Here is a 15,070-nt window from a genome sequence, read left to right on the forward strand (position 1 = left end):
ACTATTTTACACCTCATATTAAACATAACATGTAAATATCAGCATTATATTGGAAATCCATATTTACCAATAACTTGCCAACAATGATTAGATTTCTGAACTGATGTAATGGGGTCTGATTTCTAGAGAAATTACCACTTTTCCATTACAGCTACCAGTGCCAAACTGGTGAGCATAAGACTAGCACGCCCTCAGTGGCAGAACAGCATGTAAGACTATGATATTTGTGTTGTATGCATGCGATAAAGGTTGTCAAGGTCTGTGCAACCTATTGCAGACTGGTTGTGATATATTAATGTCTTGAGTGAATGGCTGTAAGTGTGGTGACCTTACATCACTGGAATTAATTAAAGGTGCACTATCTGCAACTGGAACATTTATTGATATAATTAACATACTCATAATATCGTACATCCTGAACAGTATTGATACACCAGTGGATAAAAGTATAGCTGTACACATGATATTGTACAATAAATCCAATCAAAATTTATTTTTGGGTCCATACCATAAAATCAGCACCCCCAACGTGATTTCATAAAATTCGATAAAATTGACCATGTACAATGTCTAATTATTGGTGTTTTAACAATTTTCTATGAATATATTATTAGTTGTCTGATCAAAAAGTGATACTCCAGTTACAGCAAGTGTGGCTTTAACCTTTATTTTGTTACTCTGTATATATTTCTGACCATAATTTCTGCGAGTTCTTTATTTACAAAGAGAGTGTTGTAATCAGGACATAATATTCAGGAGTGCCTTCATCTACCCATTGGATAGCAATAGACATTATTCTAATGTAGTGTCCTTCTTTTTTTGTAACTACAAATTACCAGAAAGCTTTATAATGAATTTTAAAAAAAATACATTTGATTATTTTTCATGCAAAGAAGGGATGGAAAATATGCTAATTGATAGAATACATTAAATTAAACAAGTGTGAATTTGTTAGTTGAGTGACTTTAAATGCAAATGGAGAACTTAGATAAATATGTATTGATTGTAAATACAGAAATTTTTATATCGGAAATTTTTTTTTCCAATTGTAAGCAGAGTTGTTTCGGATAGCAAGTTTACAATGAGAATCATGAAACCTGAAGCAAATCGCTGGCATGGCATGACAAAAATCTTACTAACAACATTACTACATTTTATCATCCGGCTCAAAAATCTAACTAACATTGCTACATTTTATTGTCTGGCATGACAAAAATCTTACCAACATTACTACATTTTATCATCTGGCTTTATAAAAATCTCACTAAACATTGCTACATTTTATTGTCTGGCATGACAAAAATCTTACTAACATTGCTACATTTTATCATCTGCCTCAAAAATCTTACTAACATTGCTACATTTTATCATCTGCCTCAAAAATCTTACGAACATTGCTACATTTTATTGTCTGGCTCAACATAAATCTGACCAACATTGCTACATTTTATCTTCTGGCTCCACATATATCATAACCAACGTTGCTACACTTTCTTTGCCCTGATGGCGAGTTACCAATGCAACCATTATCAGTAAAATATACAAGGACAACACATCAAGGTAAACCTACTGTTGTCACGCTCAGTCTGATATATTTTCTCTGATATTTTTTATCAAAACCATCAAGATTTTTGTCAAACCAGATGAGTTTTTGTTTCAGGTTTTGTGATTTTCATTGTAATTGCTGTTTCATGTTGTAAAGAAAGGTTTGTTTTGATACGGAAAATATTTTGGTGTTGTTGGAGTATTTGTAGTTGCTTTTCTATTCTGACTATAACTACCTCTGAGTCTGTTTTTCTTCATCAAGCTTTCTTCTTTTGATTCTGTCAAAAGTAAAAGTATATTGTGATTGCATCTTTACAAAATCTACAATTTGAGAAGAAACCATCAAAGAAACAAAGAAAGCCATCAAGAAAGTTCTACAAGTACTGTTGACTGCAGTCCTACAAGTACTTCTTTGCGTTGTTCTCCAGTTCCAACCTCAAAATACTGCAACGATATTCATTGATTTGGTGTGTTGTTGATTTACGTACACCATGGCTATAATGAGGACTTGGTAACCACACACACTTTTAATTTTGACAGTAAACAAATCATACAGAACTTAAGAATTATTGTTTAAAGGGGCACAAGCTGAGTTGATACATTTTGGGGCATAATTTTTGCCGCATGTTTAAAAAGTGCTCATAATATTCTACTTTCTGAAGTATACTTAACCATCACTTATAACTGACTGAACTCAAACTTAAGATACTCGTTATAGATGATCCAGTGACGTCATTTATTAGACATGTACAAAAATGTTGAGGAAATTCATATAATGCATGCAATCAACTTTTCAAATTATGCCAGAAGACAATTATAATGTCATCGAAGGCATACATTGACATTAACATCATACTAGAATAGTTTAGTCGAGGTTTTATATAAATATTGTCTGTCCAGTAAAAAGGTGATATACTCAGCTTGTGCCTCTTTTAGTAAGGAAATGAATTAGTTGTAGAGATTTGTTTATCACCTGTCAATATGAGCAAGGAATCTAAAATGTTAAAAAGAATAAACTGTTGCCACTTGCGTACAAACCAAGTATATCGCTATCAAGGGGCTTTGTACGCCGTATGGTACTAACAATACTTTTTAAGTAAGATTAAAATTTTATTTCGGAGTCTAGTTTATTAGTCGTGGTGGATTTGGTAATGATACCAAGAGGTTCTTACTAATTTCTGTTGAATTTTTAGTCTCGTACTTGTCACTGTACGAGTTGACATTTATTGAAAAAAAAAGTTTGTATTCATATAGTCAGTACATTGCAATAAATCCCTCCGTTATATACAAACTATTTGGGTTCTGTGGCAATAAAATGAAATGTGATTTTCTTTATCATATGATGCATGCTTCTTTTCTGGCACACAACACAGATTACTACAACCTATAACGCCAAAGTAAAGCGTCTTATGTTTGTACCACAATCATTTATAGCATCTAGAGTGTACTCTTTCATTTGCTATTTGACCACATTGGAAAGGCCACATGCTAGGCTTGTCAGTAAACCAAATGAAACAGTATACTTTTGCACCTGATATGAATGCTGTAAATGAGTGTAGCACGTAGAGAAAGTGCTTTACTTCAGTGTTACTCGTTGTAAATGGTATATTAAACAAAGACCATCCATAAATGCATTGTTACATTCACTTTTACCTATCAGTGTGGAGCTGGCATCAATCAGAACCACCGACCTTTGACCTTTACCAATGACATACTGTTGCCATAGAAAACAAAAATCAATGGTTCTCGAAGAGTAACTCGCATGTCACTCGGTAACTTTCGGCGCATGTTTGAAACAAAAGTGACCATTGCAGACTACCCGAGACGATGACTGAGCCCGTAATCCACCTATTAACACTTCTGTTTCTTCCTTGTCTGCATCAGAACTTAGTGGCATACAGGTCTTAATAGGCAACTTCATTGAACATATTGCTGACTGCCTGTATTGTTGTACAATTGCAATAGCAAAAGAAGCAGTCAAATTAGCACATTATAAATGAAGTTGCTAGACAGGGACGACAAGTCAATTCTGCCTGATCGATGCCAGTACATATACTGATCAATGAAAGTAGATAAAACTAAAATGTATTTTATCTCATTCAACATCCAAGTGAATTAGAAGTTATCCTTCCCCTTACCATAATGAACACACCATTCTCAAGAAGTTGTGTAATGAAGCTTATTAGTGTACTAGTATGACATACATGAAACAATGGTGATATCAGAGTCTAGTGTGCTAGCATAGCATACATGAGACCATAGAGATATCAAATGTAGTGTATTATCATAGCATACATGAAACCACATCAGAGTCTAGTGTACTCGCATAGCATATGTGAAACCATGGCGATATCAGAATCTAGTGTACTAGCACAGCATACATGAAACCATGGTGATATCAAAGTCTAGTGTTGTATTATCATGAAACCATGGTGATATTTTATAAAGAAATAGCAATAAATTGCACAGATTGATTCAAACCACAGATTGTCTTCATGAATTCTTTATTGCACATATGTTTGAGTTATACAATTACAGGTAAGTACTAATGTAGCAGTATGTAACTATGGCAACAGCCAAGACCTTTCTGTGTATTACCCTCTACACAATGCGAGTCACTAGCCATCAATCTGCAGACACTTCCTAGATCTACAAAGTACTGACCAACTGAATTTCATTATTGAGTATTGACCAGTTTTGTATTTAACTGCCGTATCAAACTGTACCTTTAATTTGGCTAGAAATTAAAAACAAAATAGTCAAAATTTAATTTTCACTGAATTTTCAGATACGATCATGTAATGTCTGGTTATACAATATAACAAAATAAATTACAATTTAACGGGACACTGGTGCAAAGATTATCTGTAAAGTTTCCACTGTTGTTGCAATGAACTATAAATGCTAATATATACATATCAAATTATCAGATCAGTTATCAAGTCTGTTACGACTCTGGTAATCAAGCCTTCAGTTTACTACGATAGACTGCAAACTAAATCTATTGTTCTTTAATGTGGTAGATTACACAAGTGGGTGATAGTGGTTCCTCTGTTGTGATTCTAATCACCCTGTGATCAAGATAGTGTAAACATTGGAAGTCCTAAAACAGTATACTGCAAGTTCAATGGAATTCTCAATAAAACTCTGCAGCTGATGCCTCCCCTACTGAGACTATAATCAATTCAATTCTTTATTTACTTTGAGAAATTTCTGCTCATCAGTTTAGAACTAGAAAAACAAAAAAAAGTCACAAAGAAAACGTGGTGGAGAATGAACTGATACAAATTACGTTGATATAAGAACAGAACGTAGGATCCCTGCCTGTTTCAATCAATAGCTTATCACTGTTGTATCAACATGTTGACATTAGTGTTAGTTTGTGTCCATCTTTCAATGAAATTCAAGTGACCAGCTGTGAAAGGAATAGACACAACTATGATTTTCAGGATAAACTCAATATTGATAAGACTCCTGTATATAAACAATTGCACTCTTTGAAAAGTCCAATTCAAACAAACAATGCCAAGTGTGGTATCTGATAACAGGAGGTCATAAAATACAAGATGTCAATATCTTGACTGAATGAAGTTGACCTTACTAGAAATACTATTTTTATAGACAATCTTGCAAATACAATGGATTGAACCTTAGACTCAGATTGAACACAAGACATCTATTTTACGACCTCCTGTTATCAGATACCACACTTGGTGTTGATTGCTTGAATTGAACTTTCCAAAGAGTGTAATTGTTTATATACTGGGGTCTTATCAATTGAGTTTATCTTGAAAATCATAGCTGTGTCTATTCCTTTCACGCTGGTCATTTGAATTTCATTGTAGTAAACCTGAAGGCTCAATTACCAGAGTACAAACATCTGTCATTAGACTTCCTATACATTGTAAGTACCACTACCCATAACAGGGATGGTAGAGATATATACATCATGTTATAGTTTCTATATGTTGATAACTAGTCCAATAATGCCATCTGTTCATTATCACCTACATGTATCAAGACAGTCATTGTATTGTTCTCAGTGTACATATGGAAACACTCATATGGAAACACACATATATATATCTGCAGCTTGTCTTGCATGTTCCCAATCATACCAATACGTCATATCACAAGTACTGGTATAGCTGCCAGTTCCACCAGTTTGGGAGACATTAACACTTAATCATTGTGTGATCAAGGTTCACGGTAGAAGGATTAAAACATTGCACCTCTATAGTCTTTGTTTCTAATTTACCATTTCAAAGTGACTCTGTCTGTCCTACATGAATATTCCTTGGCAGTTTGGTATCACGTTAATCCTAGGCTTGAAATATGACCAGTCTACTACACAGTACCACCTGGTACCTGGTTTACATAGCAACAACACAAGTGGCCCTTTATATCAGCATACACAGCTAGCAATGGCTATGTCCAGGCATGGAAGTATAACATGGTCCAGGCTAGTTTACAGGAAATGCAACATAATTGGTTCTATGTAGCAGCATGTACAGGGATGGCTATGTCCAGGCTAGAAATACAACACAGCTGAGCCTACAATGCTACAGACTAGTGTGAACACAGATATACATAACTGTACACTACTATCTGGCTTTCTGCTCCCTTTTCCAAATAATGACAAGACCCTAATAACAGAAATGAAAGAGAGTTGTCTTTAGTATTTCTGACTTGCTACATAGTACGATGCACATCATTCACGCCAATGTTGTATACTTGTTTACTGCTGATAAAATCCAAATTGTCATATTCCTTACTTATTTGCATTTGCTTAGAGAATGCAATATTTGTCAAATGTCCTGATAACACACACACACACACACACACACACACACACACACACAAACACACATGACATACATACATACATACATACATACATACATACATACATACATACATACATACATACATACATACATACATACATACACACATGACATACATACATACATACATACATACATACATACATACATACATACATACACACACACATACATACATACATACATACATACATACATACATACATACATACATACATACATACATACATACATACACACATACATACATACATACATACATACATGCACACACATACTAAGTATATATACATAATTTGTATATTAAATGATCTCTGAGACTCTCTTCAATTTCTGACAGTTTGATAAAGTAATAATTTGTTCCTTGCTAAGCTCTCTTGGATTTGCTTTCATTAAGGTATATAGTGCATCTCTGGGACAAAATTCACTGAAAAATCAAAGTTTTTAAAATCTCTCCAAATTTGTAAATATAAAAGCATGCTTCTGGTCCATTTGAAACATATAAAATGAAATCTGGGGTTCACTGTCTTGTTTTCAAGGAAATTGACAATCTGTTATTTTCCCATAGAATTTAATAACACAGTCAGTATTCGGCAGCTCTATTGGATTCTAAAATGGTTTTATTAAATTTTTCAAATTTTTTGTACAGAGACCCCTGCTTTTTTCTTGATTTTAGCTGACAATGGGTTGGAGTTCTCTTGAACATCGTAATGCTGTCCAGTGAACGTTTAAACATTTTTTTTCTGAGATGCATTTCATGTAATACTGGTTACATAAATCACTATGAAGAAAGGAATATTGCAATTGGATATTTTATTTTTGATATGATATCAAATTTCAACTTTTGACTACTTACATCGGCATCAGACGAAGCCAGCAAACTCTCATCATAATTAAAGCTAACATCCAAGACTGGTTTGGAATGACCCTGTAGTTTATTTACTAGTGGTTTGTTGGCACGTTCTACATCAAAGAAATAAACACACATGTCCTCACTGCCTGACACTGTAAAAAATCAAAACAATCAACATTAGAATCATTAGGTATTAGTCAGTCAGTCAGGCAGACAGTTGCCATTGGGGAGTTATCAATCATGGCTGACTGTCTTAACAAACTCACACCAAATAGTTCAGTATATTGCTATAGTTTTGAAATCTTTCTGCTTTGGTGGTTACTTCCTTCATACCATTAAACCAACTCATCCTTGGATAGCCTCTCACTTTCTTTTTCCTTCAACCATGCCTTCTTGGTATTAGATATCAAAATAGCGACTTGTCACTAGTCTTATTTGCAAAGAAACAAAAGAATAAACTAACTGTAAAGTTAAAATGTACTGTTCTAATGTTTTTTCTTGAGGTCATTTGATAATATCCTAGGTGTGAAATACCATCTTTTGGCTATGCAACTCGCTCTACTTGAGGGCGCTATTTCATGAATGTCTATCACACTGACATGTCACTAATTAAACTAATTGCAAAGATAAAAGGAATTGGTCTATGATTATCGATTTACCAACCCTTGAGGGCGCTATTTCATGGATGTCTATAACACTGACAAGTGTCTAATTAAACTAATAGCAAAGATAAAATGAATTGGTTTATCTACTTACCAACACATGCACCCTGTCTAAATGACATCAATGGACAAAATATACTCTTGATGTTATCACTTCTATGTTTTAGGGCAAATTTTCTCTTCAGTTGTAAACCACCTTCAGGGTCTAGAATTCTAGAAAGAAAAGAAACAATGTTGCAGTTTGGTTGTGTATCTTTTAAATCTCTGATGTAAGTCACAGCATACTGTGGTATGCTCGCATCGGTGATATACACCGCTGGCTTCAATAGTCAATAGTCAAGATGTATGGCACAAGAGGACGGTGCTTATGTTGTTACATTTAGCCTTGTTTTGTCTTTATTACGTTTGAAATAACATTTTCATCAGGAAATGATGGTAAGACATGTTGACCTCTTTTATTATGAGTGATTTTATACAAGACTAAACACAGTAATTTTATGGGTGAACCCAGGGTAGTCAGATGACAACTACCTCACTGAGTAGAACATGCAAACCCCTCAGTGCATACACAATACATGGCACTGTATGGAGAGAAAGGTAACAATACGTCTATTGAAATAACTTTTTCCCTATCACAGAGTTTATATCACACTTTCGCTACGTATGACAGTACCCCTACATCGTGAAGTCACACATTTTGGATGTATAACTACACGTGAGCTATACTGGGTAACACCTTACCTGAACAGACACAATGAATTGACAGCACAGTTTGCCAGCAATGATGGATCCCTAGCTTCTCTACTCAACCAGGTACGGCATGACAGACTAGTAATTGGACTACCATCACATATCAGCATCCGTTTACCCCGTGTCAATTTACCGGTAGCAGGATCACATATAAATGAGAAGATGACACCTTTATCATCTCCAGTCCATAATAACTTTCCAGTCGGATCAAAGCTCATACACAGCACTTTCCCTGACGCTTTGCATTGTCCACCTTTCACACACTTGCCAGTGGAGACATTCAGCATTTGAACATTACCTTTACAATTGCCAATCTGACGATATCATTAAGGAAATTGCTATTTTCAGTTTTCATTGTAAATATATTTTAATGAAAATATGTAGCCGACACACTTCATAACATGCCAGTGACATTTACAAATTTTAACAAACCTCGCAATCCCCAGTACCTCTGTCTGGGTGCAGCTTTAGGATTAGCGCCCTCAGTGGCAACCTTCAGTCACTTTTAAAGTAAGTAGAATAACGCAAGGGGTCTAGCAGCTTGACTAGAACGTGTGGTGGTGGTTTCTAGCTTCGTTAGATGCCTTTATTTGCAAGATATCTTTAGTATGGTCGAACACATCTAGGGGACACAATCCAGGGCTGAATATCTTTCTGTATGATTTTTTTCACCAAATGAATATTGTATCATTTCTCTAGTTTGATGTGAGTTAAAAGTAAAGAATAAAGATTGAAAAAAATGAAGAGAGGCTTGGATGGAGTATAGAATATCTATATTGAAAAGGATACAACCACCATATTGTTATTGACAGGTTGGAAGAGACATGAATGTAGTTCAGCTCTGTCCTGGTCTTGTAAGATCCTAACGCTTTTACCACTACTAACTTGCCATAACCTAGCTGTACCGTCCAACGATGATGACAGTATTAAGTCATTGGACAATGACCATCTGAAATCTGTGGGTGAATTATGCAATTACAATTACTAACACTTTTACCACTACTAACTTGCTATAACCTTGCTGTACCGTCCAATGACGATGACAGTATCAAGTCATTGGACAATGACCATCTGAAATCTGTAGGTGAATTATGCAATTACTATTACTCACACTTTTACCACTACTAACTTGCTATAACCTAGCTGTACCATCTAATGATGATGACAGTATCAAGTCACTGGACAACGACCATCTCAAATCTGCAATTACTATAACTAACACATTTCTCTATTTCACGATTTCAACTAGAGAAAAGAAGTTACATTCAACATTTTTGTTTTCCCATCAACTATGCTATGCCATATAAGTACACATACTATAGTTACTGGTGACAATATTACATTTTACCTGTAACTCCTTTGCTATGTCCTCTCAGTACACACACTATAGTTGCTGGTGACGGTAACACCTGGCATATTGACAATGTACCATCCAATGAACTGCAGGCTATCCTGGACTTATCATCATTGGCAAACTTTACCCCAGTCACTGAAATGGAGTATCCAATCAGAAACATGATAAATGTAATAACAACAAACCTTCAAGTAAGAGTGCAAATACCTCTGAGTACCCACACTGGAACCCACACGACATGGGGTTCTGTTATTATTACATAATATTTATCTGAAACAGCAAATTTCTGTTAACATGATACAGGGTGATCACGTAATTTTATGTAGAGGGAATAATCATGCATAAATTTGCATTTAATTTACATACATGTATGCAATAATGTTTTCAATGCTGCATTCCAGTGCAAGAAATCACTGGTACATATACATATATGTAATCCTACACACTTTGTATATTATCAGTACCTTTACATACCTGACATTACAAACCATGCAAATAACGCATATTTTGTACAAGTACCCTAATAATACATACCTGCTTCAGTGTGCTGATCAAATATATGATGTACTCCTGCAAAAGCATAATTTTCATCTATACTGGTACCTCCAGCCATGGCTCTGAAAAGTAAACAACAATAAGAGAGATCATCGAATGTGAATGTATGCAAGATTTATTGGATCATTGGACATTTGTTTTGAGCTGGTTATTACATCTCTTTCCAATCTCTGAACCAGTGTCTATGATATTACAAGTCACTTGCTAGCTGGCCAGTATATAGTCCATGAATCATATAAAATGGAGAAATATAAAATATAATCTGCAGGTATTAGCCAGTGATTACTAAAAGTCACTTTATTGTTATGATGTGGTTGCATATTATCTTCTTCCCTCATCAAAGTGGTTTAGTTTCAAATGTGTTATCTAATGACTCATAAGTAAATGTGAGATTGAGATAAGATTTCTAGCCAATGGGATAGATAGGCTGGGTTCTTTCCAACTTGAGGGTAGTCCTGCTTTCTCATTTATATTCATTCTAATTTGCATACTGTATACTCACATCATATTTTAAATTACAACAAAAAGTACACAAATAGTTATTAAAAGGCCAGTTACATTATGGCTTCATGAATTTCCTCCATGGAAATCACAAACTAAAATCTGACCAAATACTTGAAGTGGCACAAGCTGAGTTTATAAGCTTTTTTACTCAAGTGAAAATACTTAAATAAAACCCCATTCCAGTATAATGTTAATTTTGATGCATGTCTTCTATAACATTACGATTGTCTTCTGGCATTGTTAGAACAGTTGGTCGCATAGTACTGATTTCCTGAATATTTTTTGATACGTACGATAAATTACGTCATCGGATTGATTATGAATTTAATCTTAATACCAGGTTTGAGTTCAGTCAATTGCAAGTGATGGTAAAGTATGCTTCAGTAGGTACATTACAATAATGTGAGTACCTTTTGAATAATTTTATGCAGTGAAAACTACACCTAAACAAGAATAAACTCAGCCCCCTTTAAATCCTTCACAGGATGAAACTGGAGTTCTCAGGGAAAACTTGCATTGTTTGGTAGGGTCAAACTGAGTAATACCCTTCTTACAAACAAATCTGGGAAATTATTTATCCGACTCTGGGAGGGTTTCAAACCTGAGACTGCACTGGTCAGAAACGCACAAGTTAACCACTCAGCCACCAACAACTCCCAAACTTTACCTGCTGGCTTCTGCATTCTTTGTGGGTACTACACCATCAACCAAGACTTCAGGATGGTACTTATAGGAACTACCACTGTGATATCTCTTATGGGTTCTGTAGTCTCCTGAGTGGTCATCAAAATTCTGTAACATAAAAAAATACCGTTAACTTATCAAATAACACAATACAATATTAAAATGCAAGTAACTCCATGTTTTCATATTCATTTGCATATATATCAGTAAGTATCCTAGTAGTAATCATTACATATTCTGAGTTATGGTCAATTTTTATACTTTGACTACCTCTTCTGTTTTTAGCATGTGTTTTTTCTTCCATTTTTTAGAGTGACAACTTCTTTACATTAAAGTGACTGACACCAGTGACAGGAATCTACATATGATATATAGACATATATTTGTTTGTAATACATTCAAAAACATCTGTGTTTGGATAGGGAACACACTACAGGAATAATTAATTTTTTCAACTATAATTTCAGAATATAAAGTTTGTTATAGTGTGAGACTTCAACACACATGAAAACTGGATGGGCTCAACAAAAACAGAACAAAACTTCCAAAATTCTGAGTAGCTTTAACCCCGAGAATAGAACTTTGTGAGGTCTTACAAATGTTGGGTTTTAATTATTAACCTACCTCTAGTGTGTGTCTACTGCTTCTAACACTTGCACTTCTGCTCCGTAGACTGCTGCTATTTGTGAAGAAAAACAGCAAAGATAGAAATACGGAGAGCAGACAGGAAAAAACAGTGATGACGAGATTGATATACACCAAATAGAATAGGGTAATGTTATTGTCCACAGCACATAACACAGCACACATCAAAAAATACAGTTAAGCATAGAGGGGGAAACAGATTGAAAGATAGCAAAGAACACGGGGAATAGAAAACAATGCATTAGCTTTCTGTTTTTCACCAAATGCTAAATGTAAATTTGTTAGACTTCAGTTTAGTTCTCATATGTAAACAAATGCAACCATAAAGTATGAGAATGTGGAAAATCACACCAGAGGTTCATTACGAAAAAATTAGAAAACAAGCCAACATGCATGCTTTAGTCACTTCAAATTCAAACCAAAATAAAATAAACAGCATGCAGAAAGAAACTTTCAAAACATAGCAATGCTTGCAATACATAAAACTCTCAATACACAAGATCCATTTCAATTGAAATGTTTGCATATTACACCTGTTGTCTTTACTAAAAGTATGAATAAATATACATGTAGCCTGTTTTCGTTGACACTTACATGTACATGTATGTGTTAACCCTCAAGATGCCATAGACTTTTCATTCAAAAGACTCCCCAGGCCATAGACTTTTCATGCAAAAGACTCCCTAGGCCAAGGACTTTTTTCCACTACAGAGTAGGATCTTACCTACTCTATAATTATCAACTTTAACTTCAAAGGAATAATATTCAACCAATCCTATTTTTTCCTTATCCACACATTACATAATATCAAATGGATGGACTTATGCAAATGAGTAAACTTGTCTGCATATAGGCAGACATGATCTAGGAACCCGGAAGGGACTGTCTGTATATATGCAGACATGGGTGTTGTAAGGGTAAATTAATACTCTGATGATAGCTCTGTATGTGTTATTCTGATAGTTCTAGTATCTTCAGCTTGTTCTGATTTCCATATTAAGCTGTTATCATGGTTTGAAAATATTCACCCAGTAAGCTCACTTGTCACAGAGGGACATTTATTTAAATGAAGTCATTATGTAAATGAACAAGTGGAACTGTGAATGTGATGAACACTGATGAAGTGTGATACATTTACACGTACCACACTTCATGTATTTATGTAAATTTAACATACATGGGTTGGCTGGCAACAACTATTGGGGCCTGGGTAGAGGAGTATGAGGCATTGGCTATTTGAATGGGAATCAGGACAAGCTCAAGAGATACAGTCATAAATAAATATCAACTATCAGCTAAGTAAGGCTAAAAGCCTACACTTTCCCAGGTATATTCATGTAAAGCTACATGTAGGAGATAACACATCTACAACATAAACAGGCTAGAATAGATACCACATAAATCTTTACATTTACTTATTTAGCCCCCCCCCCCCCCACTCCCACCAATACAGGCAGTAAACATCTCTTATCTTTTTTTTCGAAATATAGGAAAGTCTTACTTTTGATCTGACATTGATGGTGTGCCATAGCGTTGAGCCAGAAGTTGACTGCGTACTTTAAGATATTGTCTGCGAACCAAGGGATCATGCTACAAACAAAATATATGTAATATGTGATGAATTAAAATACTTGAGATAATAAATAATTCATCTTGATTTCAAGGGAGATAGAACTAAAAGTAGTTACTAAGATATCCATGGTGTGACCTGGGAGATCTCGGTAGTCACTATAACACATCTATGGTATGACCAGGGAGATCTTGGTAGTCACTAACATATCTATGGTATGACCAGGGAGATCTCACTAGTCACTAACATATCTATGGTATGACCAGGGAGATATCAGTAGTCACTAACATATCTATGGTATGACCAGTGAAGTACTGGAATACACATGTATCACTTGATGACAGCATCGTAATGTACCTGTCATTGGGTTGGTCTAATATTTTACATACATCTACACTGTACCATGGATGTATAACTGAGATCTCACTTATACATCCACGATTGTAAATACCTCCACTTTGGCATTCTCTCTCAGGAGTTGACTTCTTCTTCTAATGTAAAGAGTACCTGCAAAATGTTGATAAACAAGTAGTCACGTTGCTATAAAATTTTACTATGAATCAAAGGTTCAGTACACCTATAATAGTCCATAACAGTCCTGATTGCAGACAGAGTACATAACATGTATTAGTCGGGATTCAATTCTGACATTAAACATGTCCCTTCTCCATGATGATAAATTTCAAACCACCATCATAGCTAGTCATACACCATAAATAAACAACAATAACAAATCTGAAGACTGTAGTGAATTTTCTCACAGTATTCAATCATATGTCAAAACTAGAGATGATCTGGAAGATGTGTATTTTGGAAATGATTTAGTGTCGATGTTATACTTACGGAACTGGGGATTATGTGGTGTCCTATATGCATTATATCTGGCATCTACAGCGAGTACTTGCTGCCACACGGCAGCCATTGCTACGCCTTTCGAGCAAAACAAAGTCGACGCTTGGAGGCGCTTTTCCTTAACTAATCGCACATTAATATATCCTGTATTCGGTAATTATTTTTTTGTTCACATTCCCTCTAAATTAAAAAAATCTTTAGCTTTCCTTAAAATATATAATATTATTAAAAATAATCAATGAATTGCAT

General features: G+C 34.9%; 1 protein-coding gene across 2 annotated transcripts; it reads right to left on the bottom strand.

The window, feature by feature from the left end:
• Positions 1–4,032: 4,032 nt before the first annotated feature.
• LOC144435120 (WD repeat-containing protein 13-like) lies at positions 4,033–14,921 on the bottom strand. 2 transcript variants are annotated; one of them, XM_078123682.1, is made up of 12 exons: positions 14,813–14,921; positions 14,421–14,476; positions 13,901–13,989; positions 12,379–12,430; positions 11,738–11,862; positions 10,546–10,628; positions 10,006–10,146; positions 9,447–9,613; positions 8,649–8,971; positions 8,002–8,120; positions 7,249–7,397; positions 4,033–6,191 (listed from the first exon to the last, which is right to left on the bottom strand). In XM_078123682.1, the coding sequence occupies exons 1-12, from the start codon at positions 14,889–14,891 to the stop codon at positions 6,150–6,152; spliced, it is 1,425 nt and encodes a 474-aa protein (XP_077979808.1). In that variant the 5' UTR covers positions 14,892–14,921; the 3' UTR covers positions 4,033–6,149. The 2 variants fall into 2 exon arrangements, with proteins under 2 accessions (XP_077979808.1, XP_077979807.1); XM_078123681.1 differs by having other exon boundaries at positions 12,379–12,433.
• Positions 14,922–15,070: the final 149 nt, after the last annotated feature.

This window comes from Glandiceps talaboti, chromosome 5 (genome assembly GCF_964340395.1).
Source record: "Glandiceps talaboti chromosome 5, keGlaTala1.1, whole genome shotgun sequence".
NCBI lineage: Eukaryota > Metazoa > Hemichordata > Enteropneusta > Spengelidae > Glandiceps > Glandiceps talaboti.

Coding starts and splice junctions, on each gene's coding strand:
- LOC144435120 (XM_078123681.1), bottom strand. CDS start 14,891: ATGGCTGCCGTGTGGCAGCAAGTACTCGCTGTAGATGCCAGATATAAT. Junction 14,477..14,812: donor ACCACATAATCCCCAGTTCC/GTAAGTATAACA, acceptor AACATTTTGCAG/GTACTCTTTACATTAGAAGA. Junction 10,147..10,545: donor TGATCAGCACACTGAAGCAG/GTATGTATTATT, acceptor ACTCCATTTCAG/TGACTGGGGTAAAGTTTGCC.